Here is an 18,234-nt window from a genome sequence, read left to right as displayed (position 1 = left end):
CTAGGGCGGTGGTGATCGGGGCATAGAAACCAAGGAGGAGAAGGACGATGGTGATAATAACAACAAATAGCGATGATCAAACTGATGGAAATGATGATGCATATGATGATAAAGAGGATAATGATGAGGGATGAAGAAAGTAATGATGATGATAGTGACCGTGATGGCTCCTCCCTGCTTCTATCTCCCGATCACCACGAGACTTCCCCCTCTCCATGTTTTGTTACTTTTCTATGACTGTGATCCATTTCTAACTCTTCCTCCTCCTCTTCCTCACCCTCTCCTCTCTTTCCTGAAAACCCTGCTGTGTCTTCCCGTCTCATCCGTGCTTATCCTTATTGGCCCATCATCTAAGTTTCTATTGGTTCATCGGCTGGGTGTTGCCCCTCCCTGTAGCAAGCAAACAGTGTGTCAAAGAAGCACTTGTGTGTTGCCAAAAAATCCTTTCAAAGAACATGTGCATGACTTTATAGTGGCTTTACAAGGCTACATACTGTAGGAGGAAAGTGTGTGTGTGAGTACATGCGAGTGTGTGTCTAGCTTGATGAGCATGCGTGTGCGAAAGGGTGTGTGTGTGTGTGTGTGTGTGTGTGTGTGTGTGTGTGTGTGTGTGTGTGTGTGTGTGTGTGTGTGTGTGTGTGTATATACATCATTCTTGTATAATTAATGTATCACAGTGAAGCATTTTATCAACATCAATTGGGGGGCTTCTTACACACATCCCCTCCTTCTGATTTTGAACTCTTGACCAATCCCATTTCACATCAAGACCAAAAGCTCCGCCCCCTCCTCCCACCTCCACCTGCCACTAACTGTTGGTGATGGGACTCGTTGCCATGGAGTTTGTCATAGCAACAGAACTCTTGACTCCAGAGCCAGAGATCATATAAAACCTCAGAACTTTTCTGCAACCCCCTGAGATCCTTGTACATATCGACCTCAAGTGTTCTGATTGTCTTGTATTGCTATTGAAGTTCAAGTAAACATGTGAAATAAATGTTTTCGTCTTTCTGTTTGTGTGGATGTATATAGAGATGGAGGCTTTCAGAAAAAGGAGAAAGATATCTACAGTAGGAAAGGAGGAGAAAGAGATGAGGTGCACAATAAAGAGAAAAAACTCGAACACCAGCTAGAACTATAAGAAACAGCAGAGGAATGTGGCCAGGCTATTTACAGTCATCAACTGATTAGTGATTACTGATAGTTATATAACTCGAATAGAAAAGAAGAAAATGCCTGTTATAAAAAAGTAAAAGGTCAGAGGAGTGAACATGTGACAGTAAAGGCAGTGAAGTAAGCACTAAACAGTATACTGAATTATTGAAACTATGGTTAATAAATAATTAGAAGTTAAACAGCAGTTGATACCCTGAAAAATTCAAATGGTAATAAATATGACTGAAGCTGTTTGAGATATTTACTTAAAGCTGCACTAATCAATATTGATATATGAAAAATAGTAGGTCAAATGACAATGTGTAATATGAAAGGTGTCACTTATAGTGATGAACCTACACAGTTATCACCTGACTGCAGGTCCCCTAGGCTCTATGGAGCATTTTAGATTCGTTCAGCTCATTGTTTCGGTTTTCCTGCCTGCAGCTTTCATATTTGGGTTTTGTCTCATCGTTCTCATGTACCTTGTTTCCAGCCGCCATATGCATTTTCAGCAAAAAGCTCTGATAAACCTACTATATGCTGCCTGCTCACCACATAAAGGCAGTCATATAAAGTAAGTGAGTTGCTGATAAACATAGTGGAGCATTTTCAAAAACTCTGTTTTGAACTTCAGGATGGGCAGTAATGATCTTTTAAAAGATCATGCAATAACATGTAAAAATGTTTAAATGGTCAAATTGACCATAACGCTTTTAGAAAGAAGTCACAAACTGAACTTAAAGAGACATGGCTTTAAAAAAAATCACCTTCTTTAATGATGTGTGTGCTCTTGGACTGGTAAGTAGCCTAACAACATACATATTATTATAAATACAACTAGTAGCATAAGTAGCCTACTCCTCCAATATGTATTATATTCTATAGACATTCTCATAGTCATTTTCTCATCAGTAAACTACATATGTGACATACGGCACACAGACGGACGGACACATCCTACCACATCTTAATGGTACAACACGAGGAGAATGAGTTGCTTGCATGCTTACTTGTGCTTTCTTCAAAACCAATACATTCACTGGGTTTATGTAACAAACAAACAAACAAAAAAACAAAACAAAAAACAGCTACTAGATATGTTACATGTATAAAATATATCACATTCTACATACCAAATCATTACAAAGTGGTAATTAATAATACTAACATGGAAATCAAAAAGTGCTTTTACAGTATCGTTTGAGTTGTACAAAAGCTGTATATATTTACAGGTGGTGTGTAGAGTGGTAGTGGTTGCTGTGTGTTCAGTCTCAGCTCACAGGTAAGTATCACATGTGAAGTTAAGGTCAGTCACAAGGACGAAAAGGTCACATTCTCAGGCTGCTTCCAACACAACACACCAGCCGAGCAGCCGGTACAGTTTTCAGCACCCTCCCTCTTCCTGACTCGCAGTTCATATGTCCTCTCTTTTGAGCCACATAAAAGATTTCATAAACTCTACTCTTTCTCTCTCTGTCCTACTCTCTGTCTGAATACTGAGGTATGTGGTTTGACTTCACAGGAAATGGTCTCACATTCTCTTGTCTATCCAAGCCAGACTACGGGCAGCAGGTGGAGAGGCAGGGGTGGGTGGAGGTGAGGTTTAGCAGACAGTATGGTGGGGTGACAAGGGGGTGTCCAGAGTCTCAGTTGGAGACAGATCTGAACCGGAGCTTTTAAACATGGATGAGATGTGGAAGGCCTGCAAACACAGAGAAAAAAACAAAACAAAAAACATGCTCATATAAGAATTTTAACAGACTTTGACTATGTGGAAACACACTGACGAAAAAAAAAAAAAAAACACAAGCAGAGCAGGAATACTGACCACCCAGTAAGCAGTGAGGGCTCCCTGTATGTAGCCTGTTAGCACATCGGACGGGTGGTGCCGGTAGTCAGAGATGCGGGTCAGACCTGTGTAGACTGCAAGCAAAACCAGGAAGAACTGCAGCGCCGGCCGCAGCAACCGAGCCCCACGCCATGTCAACCGCGCCTGCAGGTAAAACTGCATCACAAAAACAAATACTGTCATTTAGTGCATAGAACGATAGGGTCACCATAACTTTATTCACAATTGTACAAGTCTTTACAAGTGTATTTCACCATTTATTTGCGAAGCATCCCCTTGTTTCCTGATCTCCTGCTGTTTTAATTCGCTATTATTACTATTTACTGAGCACTCCATATTTACCTGTAGCTCCATCACTGCAGAGCACAGGCATGACACCGTGCTCTGCTGCTATGAGTCATGTTTTTGAACACGAACACTGTCCTCACTCAATTATTAATTCTAGTTGGGGCAAGTGTTTAAATATTGGCTTTTATTTCAGATATGACAGCAGGTATTTAAATATGAATTCAGACAGAAATGTGACAAATTAAGGGAAATGACTGATGGTTCACGTTTGATGAGCAAAGAAATAATGAGACTCATATGCTATAGCTTTCACAGCCACCTGATCTCAACCCAGTCAAATAGAAGAGATTTATAGTGCTGTCTAACTCCAACACATTACACAGCATGAATCACCATCATCATCAGAGCATCAAATGAGGGAATATGTTTTGTTCATCCCTCCAGCGAGGTCCAGAGACTTTGAGAATCTCTGATAAGGAACAGTGAAGCTGGTCTCATCTCTCCTGAAAAAAACCTTACTACATTGGTTTTAATTTGACTTTATCACCCATCTTTATCTCTCCTTTCTCCCTATAGATTGGTGAGATCCACTGTGTCTCGTATACAGTAATCAGCGATGCAGCTTCTAATGTCTCGAGGTGTGATGAAAATGAAGATGAACAATCTTGTCGTTGCTTATTGGTAAATCAATAAGTCATTCTCCTTCCCTCACTAATTGTGGTAGAGCACTTTAGTAACATGAGGAAGTTAGATGTTCGGAACAGTTGGGGAGAGTAAACACAGACAGGCAAGCCAAGATTACACACACACAGATATGTACTGTAGTATGCACACATTCACATATGCAGGCACTTGCATCCACAAACACAGGCTTTCATATACACATATAAATGCAGGAGCTCACACACACACACACACACACTCATACAATAGAGGAGAGCAGTGAGGCGGTGAGGCGAGGTCACACTCCTCCCACAGCAGAACAAAGCTGTCTCTGTTTGTCCCATTTCTCCATTCAATCCTTCTCTTTCTCCCTCTCCTCTTTCATTCTCTCGCTTTTCGCTGCAAACTGGACTGATGATGGGTCCGTGTTTCGCTCATTCTCTCTTTGCATTTTATAGAGAGATGGTAATTGGAAATTGGAGAGACATTAAATGGGTTTGCCAGTGTTTGTGTGTGTGTGTGTGTGTGTGTGTGTATGTGTGTGTGTGTGTGAGAGAGAGAGAGAAAATATGTAAAAGAGACACAGCAATAAAGAGATAGAGATACTCACTGCTAAATAGAGCATTGTGTACATGGCAAAGGAGGCATGGCCAGAGAAGAAGGACTTCCTACAAAAATGGAGATATATTCAAAGTTATCACACAGAACAAAAGTACAGTTCATAATACACCTGCATAAAAACACACGCACACACATTCATACCTGGCCTCCTCCTCTAACCGGTGATCAGGCTGGCGGCAGCTCACTGTTGCAACATAGCTTCCCGGTGTGCAGTTGAGTGATGCATAGGTGACGCCACACACAGACAGGAAGTGTGGCCGTAGCCGGCCCACACTCAGCTTGGCCATGTTGGTCAGTGATTGGCCGACACAGCAGCCGAACAGGAAGCAGCCCAGCTCTTTGTACAGACAGGACACATACAGGTTCCTGACGAAGGCCTTGGAGCTGACGCCTCGGAAACGCACCCTGTAACATTCCCCAAGGGCGATCTGGGGGTGAACACATAAACGGCATATTAAATTCTCCTCATAACTCCTCATCACGAGCTGGGACACGGTGTACGATGAATAATAGACTGACTGCTCTGACGGGGGATGATGCGTACTCACCGTGAGGCCGGTGATGATGATGCCACCGGCGATGAGTAATTCATCTGGTATGGCTTCTCGGTGCAGGTAAGGATAGGTGATGCTGGTGTCCCCGCACATAAAGCCCCTTCTGTAAGGACTCACCGCCTTCAGCTCACACGCGAAGAAAGGGATGGAGGCTGCACACGAGGAGGAGGAGAAGGAAGAGGGAGATTAAAGGTATTAGATGAAGAAAGATATGATTTGATATTACAACAATCCTCAGTGGAAGTACAGATATTCCTCTTTGTGATGAGATACTGGAGAGGACATGAGGGAAGAGAAAAGAGAAGCAAAACTAGAGGTTTGAGATGGGGTGATGGAGAAGAACTGGAAAGTTCTTGCCCTGAGCACAAGAGATACTCAGTGCTACTCAGCTGTCACACAAAAAGAAACTCACTAAGTATCTCCTTAATCCCAAATAAAAATATCAAGGTCTAAAACAAAAATAAGAGAGAAATTCAATGCTGACAGGAAAGATGACATGGGGAGGTTGAGGAAAGGGGAGGGGGTCAAACAAGGAGTAGTTTTACAACAAAACAAGGGTGGGAACCGAGAATTTTCTCTTGAGAACCTAACTAGTTAGACAACTATTAGGAATGTAAGGGTCACAACTCTGCTCCACCGGGACCAAATAAGCCCAAGCAACTGCAGAAAGCTCCCATTTCCTGACTGAATACAGACCGAATCCATTGAGACTGGAAACAGAGGAGTAAAGAAGGCAGAGCTCAACACAGACCGAGTTTGAACTGCGCATGTGTGTGTGTTTGGTGTGCGTGTCTGCATTTCTGTTGATGAGGAGAGAAAAGGGGAGTTGTTTGTGACTCCAGTTCAACTCTTTCCTACAAAACAAAGAGCAAATGCCGCAGCAGTCCAGGGCCAGAGCCAGTCACTCACTGTCTCTGTTTGTCTCTGGGTGTCCTCCCTTCTATCCCTCTCTCTCTCTCTCTCTCTCCCTCTCTCTCTCTGTCCTGCATGCCTGCACATACACACGCACTGTAGAGAGAGGGGTGGGAGAGAAAGACAGACAGACAGAGAAAAAAAGACTTCTTGCAAGGCTCCCTCTCTTTTGCACATGTCCAATCTGTTGTTAATACACACTACCTCTCCGTCCAGCTTTTTCCAATTAGCCAGTATTACATAACCACCCTCCTGTCACATATAGGGAACATGGGAACACACACACACACACACACACACACACACACACACTGTACTCGTGCATTTATTTATTTATACCAAATACGATTCCCCCTGGCCTGGCTCTACCCTGAGAACTGGAGGTTGTCATGGAAACTGTAGAATTCCCTGGGCAATGCACGAGCCAGCTGGCACGGGGAGCTCGAGAGCGTGCATGAGTGAAAAAAAAAAAAAAAAAACATGGCCAGAGACACATGTCGATGAAGAGAGCTAGGACTTGGGAAAAAAAACTTTCTTTCTTTTTTCCCCCTTGTCCTTTTTCCTACCATTCTTTCTTCCCGTCTCTTCACAAACCTGGAGTTAATATGCTGCATAATATTCTGCAGGCCCACATGTCTGATCATCATACTTGAACTTAGCCCCTGACTGTCTTTGTTGACTAAATGAAGGTTGAAGTTTACCCTCACCACAGTTATCCTGAATAGGAAGGAATAGCAAGTATGTAGAGGATTCCACCTGTAGTAGACACAGATAAGAATCATTGATAAGCCTGCTGAATACAACGGTGTGTGATTCATTGTCAGTTAGTCTGCCAAGTATTCTCTCAGTTAATTCATTTTGATTTTTAGATGCCATGAAATGTGCCAAATAGTTTTTAAAGTTCAGTATGAATAGCCCCCCAGCCCCCCATCAGTGCCAGTATTTATGTAATCTGCATAAACGCATATTCACATCTTATGCATGGATGGACAAAATAACAGAAAGAGCTTATAATGTAATGCATTCCAGTGCAAACAATAACCTCACACCACGTGATCTCAACGCGGACCACGGAGTTGTATGAGAAGCAATTATAAACTGATACACAGACACGTTGTGGTATTAATGGCACTGCTATTTTGTTGGAGTGCATGATATTGTACAGGTGTTTGTGATGTTGTTATCCCTCAACCAATAAAAGCATGACGTGTAGCATTCAACAATTCAAACAGATCTTGAATATTTTTGTTGTAGGCATTGTCTTGATATTTACCAAGGAAGAGGCACAGGAGGTCTAAGCCGACCAGAAGTTTTCTTTTGGATAAAGCCGGTCCAGTTATCTCTATGAGTTTCTTCCCAGTGCCGTTCTCCATCCCCATCCCCGCTGCTGCGGCCAGGCTGCTCTTGTTGTCCGTCAGTTTGAGCTGGAGGTCCGCGCTGGAGACGACCACACCGGTGCTCTGCGGCCCAAATTTATCCAACATGACGACTGGCACGGAGTAAAAAAACTTGTTGGCATCAGAAACTTGGGAGCGCCCTTGAACTACTCATGTGCAGAGCCACAGGGACACTGGAAGCAAGTCCGCAAGTGAGTATTTAATGTGCGCCCAGCAGCACTTGATGCTTAGTTGTCAGAGAAAAATGTCTTTTTTACGCATCTTTAATGTCATCACAGAGTCTGCAGGGCTCGTCCCGACTCGTTGCAGGGTGCCCGTCACCTTGAAGATATGCTCCACGGTGGAGCGGAAAACTCCAGACTGGTTGCGAAACAGACACTCGGGGATAAGATCTCTCTCTCTCTCTCTCTCTCTCTCTCTCTCTCTCTCTCTCTCTCTCTCTCTCTCTCTCTCTCTCTGTCTGTCTGTCTCTCTCTTTGTCTCACTCTCTCTCTGCACATTCAGTAGGCCTATTAGGTAAAATATGACCGGGCTGTAAAATAGGAGAGAAAGAGCATCAATTGCATCATCTAACGTGTCACGGGTGACGATGGTTGACCCGCATGATAAAGATCTGGGAGGTATTTCTCCATCACTCCGATTCACCTTTCACCTCCATTTTATGTTAATCTTAAATCCCAAGTAAATAGCCTCAACATCCCTTATTATAGACTTACTCGAGAATCAGATATTATACACTTTGTTATAATATACAATTTATACAAATTGTTGGATACCTGACTTGACTCCTTCCTTGACTTCTTTGATCACATAACCAAGTTGCTCGCTTAAACTGGATGTCAGTAAAAAGTAGGCAAAATGTGAACTTCAGAGGACTAGCCTACCTTGTAAAAGGTATTAATGTGTAATAAATACATTTGCTATTGATTTATAGATCAGTTATAAGTCAATGTTCAGCAACTTTCAAGTTCTTATCAATGGCTTATAACTGACCAAGAAAAGCCTTGAATTACATATTTACCGATCAGCAATGCCATGCCATTTCGGGAAATACACTTATCCACTCTCTTGCTGAGAGTTAGATGAAAAGATTAATACCATACACTCTCATGGCTGTACGCTAAATATGAAGCCACAGGCAGCAGCCGGTTAGCTTAGCTTAGCATAAAGACAGGGCCAAACAGCTAGCCTGGCTCTGTCTCACGGTAACAGAAGCTGTATACCAAGGACCTGTGCTCACTACGCTATAGCTGTCATGTTTTTCAATGGCAGACACCTTTTGTTAGTTTTGTTTTGGACTTTTGGCACTTCCTGTTTTATTTTGTAATTTGGTTCCTTGTGTGTCTCAGTGGTTTGGCATCCTGGCTTGGTCGTGTTTCTGTGTAGTGATTGTCTGCCCCGCCCTAATGTGTTTCACCTGTGTGCAATCACCTTGCCTCCTGTGTCTATATAGTCTTTGTGTTCCCCTTTGTCTGTGTTGGTTCGTCAGTTTTGTTCGGGGTTTGTTCATGTCACGTTCACGTTTACTAAATAAACCTCTGCGTACCGATCTCCCAAGAGTTGACTGCATTTGGGTCCTACTTGCCCCTTAAACCCGTGACAATAGCTTGTTTTTTTGATCCAAAGCTGAGGTGAACGGACAACACAACTCCATTATTTGAGTCAAAGTAGAAACTCCTGGTCAAATATGACTCCAATACAAGAATTCAAAAGTATACTACATTTTCTTATGTCAACTTTCATTTACAGAACCTAATGATTCTGAAACAACCTACTAAATGAACCGACTGACTGTAGAACCTGTGGAATAAAAAACTTTGTAGAATATGATACAAAGCCAATGGAAATGTCCATAAAAACTCAGCTGAATCAACGCAAGGACAGCCAACTACTACAAGCTGTCTGTTTAAAAGTTTATCTTGAATAAACAAGATGGGAAATTTTTATAGGCAGTTAAATTTGTTCATGGTAAATCTTTCTTGGTTTCAAACACTTCAAACATGGACTGAAGATAAGGTCATGGGTGCTCTGGTGGAGAATCATTTGCTGCATCTTTATCTAACATAGCCATCGGGAATGAAAGAAATATACCAGAGGTTTTAAGTTAACAATTTCTCCATCACAGTAACAATAATATTCAGATTTATTTAAGACATCTGTGCCACTTTACTGGAGGGACCTAAACTAACATGCACATAAGGAAGTGGTAAGTGCCATTTAGCATGGCATTATTCAACACACAAGAACAGGAAAAAAAACCAAAGCAGAAGACACAAAAACATCACACTCCTGTTCTTTTCATCATCATCACCTACTCACAGAACTTCAAGGAAGCTAAGATGAACGTAACTCGGGCTGAGGAAGATCAACATGGTGACAAGGACAGGGAGTGACGGAGGGCGCTGTGGCCTTTTATCTAGCAGGTGATGGAGAGAATTAAGTAAGTACCTCCACCTTGTTGTGATAGCTGGTTGATTACTAGATTTTGGTATGAACTTTTTGCCAGTGTTTAGAAATCAGACTTTGTGTTATGACCTTGTCAAATAATCTCTCTGTTTTTTTCCTTTCTTTTCTTTTCTTTGATGGTGAAGTCAGAGGTTGGGTAATTGGATGTAATAGGCTAGGTAACATTGGTTATGTGTATTTCCTTAACAATGTGGTAAATGTGAAACAATGGTTTCCTATAGTGTAGTAGTGCAGTGAAAAAGAAAGAATGAGTGTATGGAAAGGAGTTGTAATTTAGCTCTATGATAAGAATTGGGAAGTGTGTGTTTGCACTTGTTCTGACTGACGCTGCAGTTGTAGCAGAGCTTTTAGAATAAATAGGCTCACTGCTGTAGGGGGCAGTAAAGGGAGGTTTCCATTTGAATCCTCTGCTGATGCTTATCAATTTTTGTTTTCATTTCTGTACATATGAAAACAGGAGAGAGAGAGAGAGAGAGAGAGAGAGAGGCAGAGAGAGAGAGAGAGAGAGAGAGAGAGAGAGAGAGAGAGATGGTGACTTCCCTATCAGAAAGCCCAGTGCATCGTGATACTTGTTTTGTTTTTGTCAAAAGGCCAGAATGTAATCCTAACCACAGAAAATCCTGGGTGTGTGTGCGCGTGTGTGTGCGTGTGCGTGTGCGTGTGTGTGTGTGTGTGTGTGTGTGTGCTTGTGTGTACTTTCCTTGTAAATATTAGATTGTGAGGACCCCAAAAAGTATTTTTGGACATTTTGGGAAAGTGTGGACATTTTGGCCGGTCATCACTTTCTGAAACAACTTCAAATGACTGTTTGAGGGTTAAGACTTGGTTTTAAAGTCAGGGGTTCAGGTTAGAGCAGTTCAGTGTCCTCACAATGATAGAAGTACAAGTGTGTGCTTTTAATAGCACTTATAGCAGTTGTTTAATGATATTGTTTCAATTCAACTTTTCTCTGGTATTTCATCATTTTCCGTAAGGGAGACATTCCTCCGTATGACACATTACAGCACTTTGCTGAGTAATGCTGTATGTCACTTCCTCTGATGAAAGGTGGTAAAACAAAGGCCTGAGAAAACTATTGATTTCTTTTACCAACAAGATTGATTAATCTCATCACAAGTCCAGTACATATGTAATTAATCCCAAATAAATAAAACACAATTAATTCATCACTACCCACACACACACATGTGCGCGTGAGAAAGCATGTCTACACAGTCAGAAGTGATGTTGTTTCTTGGCAAGATCAAGCTTACTTAAAAATATGGAAACTTTTGAGGAATTTATTTGTGTGTGTTTGTACCTGATGGTGTGCGTATACTCTGTACATGTCTGGTCAGTTTCATTAGGGAACAGAAGATATGGGTTTTTCTGCACTGCAGGAGCATATGACCTTCTACAAACTGTCATACTCGTAATGATAAATTTCTCATTTTCTCTGTTTCATGTTGACTTCCCCATCTCTGTCAATCACTCCCACACAGAAACAGTCCCTGCATTTTTTTCCCATTATACTCTTTTCTCAGTTGTCATTCCTCATGATATTTTAACTACTGAAGCACTTTTGTAACACACACAGCATGAGGTTAGATTATGTCATATGGGTAAAGTAAATGTGGTGGAAGAAAGTTACCTGTATATTGCAACAGACATTGTCTCAGTGGGCTTTAAAGACCTGCAACAGCAAGGGTTCCTGACCCATGCAGCCTTCGCTTTCTAAGAAGATGAAAATCCCCCCCCCAAAAAACTCAGTACATAATGGGAAAACACGGCAGAAACCACAGGAGAAGAAATTGAATGAGAGTTCCTCCCTCCCAACTAGAACCATTCAATAGATAGAAAGGTGGAAATTAGTAAGACACAATATGTGATTTGTAATACATAACAGCTGGGAGGATGTGCAGTTTGATGGACAGTGTCAGGGCAGGAGATCTGGTGGAGGGGGATCAGAGAAACCTGCTGCTGAATTGTTAAAAAAAAAGTACTATTGGTTGATCAAAATATCATAAACTAACGTTAGAAAAGAAGCATTCTGAAAAATGAAGTGAATTAAAAGGTACACCATGACCTTTGCATCGTAATACAGTTGAACTATATATACCATGCCTCAAAAACTGTATGATGTCACTACCAGTAACTTCATGTTCTACAGTATTTGGGTAAATGTACTCTGTTACTTTCCATCTCTGCTCAACAGAATTAATAGAAATGGCAATTGATCGTTATAATTCATTACAACAATTACCTCCGAATGAATTAGACAAAATTGCGATAACATTTAGTTTGGGAATGTAAGTGTGGGGGTGGATATTATTACCACTTTCATTACATTATTTTCATTAGTTCCCAGAAATAACCCATGAATAAATATTTTTGCAGTGACTTGCGATGATTTTTACAGCAGCATTACAGAATCAGTATAGATGTAACACAGGAAGGAAATGTACATGAATTGCATCGTAATCATGTTAAGAGGTCTACAATGATCACAGAGTTGAGATGTGTCACTCAGCTGCTCAGCAATAATTTTACATCAGAAGTTCACATATACAGGTGCAGCTGAAACGTACAGAATGCAGTGAGTCGGCAGTTTATTAGGTACACTTAGCGAAAGTATTAGACTGAACTTCATTCCGTCTACTACAACTGAATGTAGTTTGTGATGCTGCTGAACCGTACTGTGTCATACAAAGGTGTGTTTCTGTTATTAGCCTTCCCTCGTTGATATAACTGGACTGTTGTATTAGACAGCATTAGGTGTTCCTAATAAACTGCCAACTCAGTGTGTTCTACACATGTACCGTTTTGTGGATTATTATCGAGAGCTGTTTTTTCTTCTTGTCTTCTACTTGTGTTTACAGTATTCTGATGATGTTGGTGTCCTCCCTGACAGGTTCAGCTATCTCAGCAGAACAGATAACCAGTAGTCTAAATATGTCTTTGAAACTTTGTCAGTGATCGTCACTTCTTGTATAATGTCTTTATATAACCATCCACTTCCCTTTCAGTAAGAACCACAAACATTCCCTTAACATTTCTCCCTTTACCAAACTGTGCAGCTCTGATCAGCTGATCATGTTTTGATCAGCACGGAGCTTTTGAGCGTGATTACCACAAATCCCAGAGTAAACTCTCAGAACTTTATCGATCACCACCTGATGCAGGAGGGAAGGCCCTCGCCAGTAATTACACCAGTTGCACTTTAACACTGGTGATCAGTTCCAGAATTGTTGTATCATACAGTAAAAATACCAAAAGTGTAACCAAAAGTAAACCCAAAAGTACAGTTGGAGCATCGCCTCTGCTCACCCGTAACGAGCTTTCTGTACATCTCTGCATTTACAGCTTTAATATTATTAATCAACAGCCATGCTAGCAGCTCTGCAAGGGCACAGCAGCTGTGTTTCTAGCTAAGTGCCAATATCAACATGTGAACATGCTCCCAATAACAAACATGCTGATGTTTAGCAGCATATTAATTGTGCTAACATTTGCTAACTAGCACCAAATACAAAGTACAGCTGAGATTGATGGAAATGACATTAGTTTCACTGGTATTTGGTCATATACCCAACCAAAAGTATTCAAGAGTTCAAAGTTTGTGCCTATGTTGAAAAGTTAAGGGATTATGAAAATGATTAATTATTCATTTCTGTACCAAATGTCATCCCTGAAATAGTTCAATGACATTTCATTCAAAGCCACAAATATACATATTTCAGTCTGGACCAAAGTGGTGATCTAACTAACATTAGCATCGCTATAGAATCATGCTGCTACTGTGGCTAAAAGTTCCAGCAGTGTGATGAGAAGGATTCTGCAACTTCACCACCACTGCCTTTATCCTCACCATTATCTTGTTAGACACAAACATAGAGGATAATAAACTATTTCTCAGTAAGGTTGATTCATTGTGGAGGGACACATCTTATTTCTTGATCAACTTGACCCTGGTTGCACATTTTTTCAAGCTTGACACCAATTGGAAGACATTTGTCATTGTCAGTAATGTCATGGATTTAAATTGTGACACTTAGGGACATTTATCTTCTGCTAAAACAGCTTCAGCTCCTCTGTGAAGATTTTGGAACACAATCGCAGGGATTTGTCCCCAGTCAGCCACAAAAGCATTAGTGTGACAGAACAGTAATGTAGGGAGACCAGGCCTGGAATTACAGTTCATACAGAGGGTGTTGAATGGGGTTAATTTCAGGGCTCTCTGTGCACCAAACTCTGGAGACCATGTGTTCACAAACTGTTGCCTCAAACCTGGAGTGGAGGCACACTATTTCTTAAAACCTCATTCTCTGCTGCAGTATTAAGCATTCTCTTGACTGGAAGCAAGGGGCTTACCCCAAACCATGAAACCCAGCACAGGAAGAAAAGTACAACCAAGTGTGTCCACAGGTCTGTCCATATACTTTTAGCAATATAACTTACTCATTTACTTAAATGTCCCACTGAAACCTTCAGAACTGTAAAAAAAAAAAAAAAAATGCAATGATAAATCTACATGTCACTACTTAACACTCCTACTGTCACATGCTCAGTCCTTTAACTGCAGCTGCTGCTCTGAGTCCATGATGAGCATTCATGAGGATTGTAAAAATGGAAACAATCTGCTTAGCTGAGAAATTACAGAAAAAAAAACCACTGGAGAAATGACTGCTAATTAATGAAAACGACAGCTCTAAGATACCAACCCACGTTACCGTGGCTTCATGCAACACCAGAGGGCTTGCCTTCCGTACTCTGATGCATCACATGAAAGTCGATCTTTTTGCTCTGCAACAGGAAAATGTACGGAGAAAATCTATCTTCCTTCTCTTTTCCCTCTCTCTGTCTTGAGTGCTTTCCTGACTCTCTCCCTCTTATGCACATGATGTGGGGAATTCCCCTGCATCTTCTCCCGGCTCTCAACTGCACTATGACCAGATTAAATATGATTGGCTGCCAACGGTCTGAGCTCTGGAAAGTAAATATATTTTGTTGTTTTCCCTGAGATCCCTATCCAGCTCCTCCACCTTACTGAAACCAACTTATAACTTTCACTCTCGTTCACACACACACGCACACACGCGCACACACACGCACGCACACACACACACACACACACACGCACAATGGGGGATTCCCGCACAAGCCGTCACATTCTTATTTGATAACCAGTTGGTTGTGCCAGAATTACGCCAGGTGTAACCTGAAGATTTGACGCTTTTTTTAGGCTGATGATGAAACACACACTCTCGATTGAAACCTCCCCCTTGCCTCAACGTGTCTCTTCTGCATCAACTTGCCCAAAAACAAACAAACAAACGTTTCCACTAAGACAAAAAGGCCTAAATTCAGATTCACATTATGTTGCCAGCCTATCTTTATCTCCATTGTGCCACGTTTGCCAGCGCTGGGAGGTTCAAAGTGGGGAGGGAAAGGTGAGCCTTTGTTTGGCCGTGTCGGAATATAGTGAAGCTGGAGACAGTTTCTCTCCCTTTCATTTTCCACCGCACACGCTACCTTGGGGCGCACTTGCGCAATAGCACACAGAGCTGCGGAAAGTCTGTGCGTCTAGGTTTTCTCACCTCCTTTACTAGCAGTGAGGGAGGGGGGCGTGTGTGAGGAGGCGATAGGGAAACCCATGACTTCCGCGTTTTTCCTCCCTGTCTGAAACTGAGAACAGTGTGTCTGTAGTAGGATAGCCTATAAAAGCCATAATGGTGCTTACAGTCTCGACATTCACCTCAAGACCCCGACTGGACTGGATGATATCAAGAGGACTATCTAGTGGAGATAAAGCACCCAACAGCCGGTGCTGTGCAACTTCCAAAGCTTGTGTTATCATAATTTGAAGCTTTTTTTTTTTTTACGCTAAACTTCAAAACCGGACTGTGTGGACAGTCTCCCCGAAGCTCAGACATCCTACTGCCTGCTCATGGGACACCAAAACACAGAAATGGACGCTGAGTCTCTTCAGAAGATCGGTCGCCGGCGTGGGGGCTGCCTGGACGTTTTTCTCGTCATGTCCGTCATTTTTCTGTTTATGGCGGTGGCAGCTGTGGCTGTCGGCGGAGTGATGGTTGTGGGGGACCTGCAGTCAAAACTGTCCTCGCTTCGGACCATTGAGCCTGAGATGTCAGCGTTGACAGACACACCTGGCTCGAATTACAAGGTAAACACATTGCTCCTATTGTTTGCATGAAGTCGGAATAATTAGCTTTTCCTTTTTCTACTTTGAGCCATGTCCTCTGCACATTTTAATCCACTTCATCTTGTGTTTTTTATCAACAGATGCACAATTTTGCCTACCTGGAGGCTACGTCAAGTAAGTCTACTTTGATTTTCTGGATACAAACAAGTAGCCTATATGTTTATGGACAGAATTCAAAAATGATGCAATGATGTCTTTCTGTTGGGCCACAAAGTTTCTTCTCATATGGGACATATAATTATTTTCATGATCCCCCATCTACAACAAATAAATGACATTAAAAAGTTTTTAGATGATTGTCAAATCAGTTTAGACCTCAGACAAGCCAACACCAGAGAGGAATGTAACTGATCAGCCTGATCAGTTGTTGCACTGTGTAAACATGATCTAAATGAAATGTTTGTCTCCTCCCGCAGGTAAATTGACGAACTCCACCATGAAGTGGGATTCTGTCAGCTACGGTCTTGGTGAATCTGTAGGAAGCAACTTCGTGTTTGACAAAATTCATCAGTCGCTGAAGCCAGAACGAGCGGGGGTCTACTTCATGTACATTGAGCTCAACTTCACCTGCACCTTCCAATGCAACCCAGGCCTCATCAGAGTGGATGTGGGCGATAAGCTCAGCTGCGACGTGAACCTCCCAGCTGTGGCAAATTCAACACCCGTGAGCAAGAAGTGTTGGACAGTGAGTAAGCTGCTGGACAGCCCGAAACTTATCACTCAGATGACAGTACCAAAAGGACTGCAACACTGGAAACTGGAGCTGACCGGCTCGGGACTCGGGATGTTCCTCGTGGAGTAATGTGGACGATGTAGTGTTACTCTTGTCATCAAGATGCAGTTGTGCTCGTGACCTGTAGGTCGTACCTAAAGAAAAACACCAGTTTGTGTGAAAATGGGCAGGTGCTGGTGCCATTTTCAGAACCAAAGGTGTAAGAAGATGCAGCTTAGCAGCGTTTGAAGGTGGAAACTCAGGAAAAGTTGCAGCTGTGATAATGCAAACAGGATCAGAAAAAGACTAGACACTCATCTCATTCTGTGTAAATATTAATATATGTGTTACTCTGTATGTGATATATTTATTTTGTGATATTGAATTATTTATGTACTTATATTTATAATAGTGTTGCTATTTTTTTATATAAATTTATTTTCATGTAGATACCACTACATTGGTGTTGCTGTGCAATACACTGCGTTTTTAAGCAGTCTACATTGGGTTATATGTGACTTTATAACTCTGTTTTTATTTTATAAAAGTCTGGGAGCATAATGTTGAGGCTTACAAAACTGTGTGATTATATTTCTGTTCCAAAAACCCTCATCAGGGTCTACTGTAGTTAAATGGAGACATTTAATCTCTTCTGGCAAATGATAAGTAACAGTAATGAGTAAGACTATGCATTTAAAATAACTTGCAGAAACATGGGTCCCATAGAAACGAACCAAATGATCAAGAGGTACTAAAATAGCTTTTGTATGTGTACTGAATTGAGAAACTGTTAGTCCTATGGACAAACTGCACATCGTTGAATGTATTTTATTGTTATCCATAGTAAACATGGACATAAATATATCAAGATAAAATGACAAGTGTGAAAGTTTCAGATGGAATACATGAAATGTTTATGTAAGGGAAAATTCCCTGCTGTTACGCAGCCTATAACGGGAACTGGATGTACATCACTTCCTGTTTATTTACCATACAGTGCGGTTTAGAAAAAAAACTATGTGGGCCTGCAAACAAACTCAACATAATCATACCTCCTGTATTATACGAACCTAAGATGTCAAAGGGAAATAAATATTGTCTACGATTGTGATATGTGACTTTATGCCTTTCATTTCGTCAGTGCACACATGAAGAAGAAGACACACTCAAATATTTGAGTCTAAAAGGAAATGCTGAATGTAATTTGAAAAATTGTAGTTAGTTTGATTAGATCAATGGGATACTTTTGGACAGAAGCAAAATCTGCTTTTACAAATCAATACATTCATATTTACAAGTCCTTTTTTGTGTGTGTCTGGCTGTGTTTTATTGTGTTTGTGTGTGTGTGTGTGTCTGCCATTAATCACTGACTCATATTTTGTTCAATTGCTACTTGTTTCTATACGCTACTT

At 41.4% G+C, this 18,234-nt stretch overlaps 2 protein-coding genes across 2 annotated transcripts; one reads left to right on the top strand and one right to left on the bottom strand.

Annotated features, from left to right (window-relative positions):
- Nucleotides 1–1,934: 1,934 nt before the first annotated feature.
- On the bottom strand, nucleotides 1,935–7,772 carry LOC111229337 (phospholipid phosphatase 3-like). Its single transcript, XM_022755627.1, has 6 exons — nucleotides 7,319–7,772; nucleotides 5,128–5,285; nucleotides 4,721–5,007; nucleotides 4,569–4,626; nucleotides 2,987–3,163; nucleotides 1,935–2,860 (listed from the first exon to the last, which is right to left on the bottom strand). Exons 1-6 carry the CDS (start codon nucleotides 7,527–7,529, stop codon nucleotides 2,762–2,764), a joined length of 990 nt encoding a protein of 329 aa, XP_022611348.1. The 5' UTR covers nucleotides 7,530–7,772; the 3' UTR covers nucleotides 1,935–2,761.
- A 7,800-nt stretch (nucleotides 7,773–15,572) lies between these two features.
- LOC111229361 lies at nucleotides 15,573–17,920 on the top strand. Its single transcript, XM_022755664.1, has 3 exons — nucleotides 15,573–16,071; nucleotides 16,191–16,224; nucleotides 16,527–17,920. The coding sequence occupies exons 1-3, from the start codon at nucleotides 15,835–15,837 to the stop codon at nucleotides 16,910–16,912; spliced, it is 657 nt and encodes a 218-aa protein (XP_022611385.1). The 5' UTR covers nucleotides 15,573–15,834; the 3' UTR covers nucleotides 16,913–17,920.
- The last annotated feature ends 314 nt before the right edge of the window (nucleotides 17,921–18,234 follow it).

This window comes from Seriola dumerili, unplaced genomic scaffold (genome assembly GCF_002260705.1).
Source record: "Seriola dumerili isolate Sdu_G_001 unplaced genomic scaffold, Sdu_1.0 BDQW01000230.1, whole genome shotgun sequence".
NCBI lineage: Eukaryota > Metazoa > Chordata > Actinopteri > Carangiformes > Carangidae > Seriola > Seriola dumerili.
The sequence above is the reverse complement of the archived record's forward strand: the minus strand, read 5'-3'. Positions and strand labels throughout refer to the sequence as shown.

Coding starts and splice junctions, on each gene's coding strand:
- LOC111229361 (XM_022755664.1), top strand. CDS start 15,835: ATGGGACACCAAAACACAGAAATGGACGCTGAGTCTCTTCAGAAGATC. Junction 16,072..16,190: donor CACCTGGCTCGAATTACAAG/GTAAACACATTG, acceptor TTTTATCAACAG/ATGCACAATTTTGCCTACCT. Junction 16,225..16,526: donor CTACCTGGAGGCTACGTCAA/GTAAGTCTACTT, acceptor CTCCTCCCGCAG/GTAAATTGACGAACTCCACC.
- LOC111229337 (XM_022755627.1), bottom strand. CDS start 7,529: ATGTTGGATAAATTTGGGCCGCAGAGCACCGGTGTGGTCGTCTCCAGC. Junction 3,164..4,568: donor ACACAATGCTCTATTTAGCA/GTGAGTATCTCT, acceptor TTTGTGATGCAG/TTTTACCTGCAGGCGCGGTT. Junction 2,861..2,986: donor CCCTCACTGCTTACTGGGTG/GTCAGTATTCCT, acceptor CTGTGTTTGCAG/GCCTTCCACATCTCATCCAT.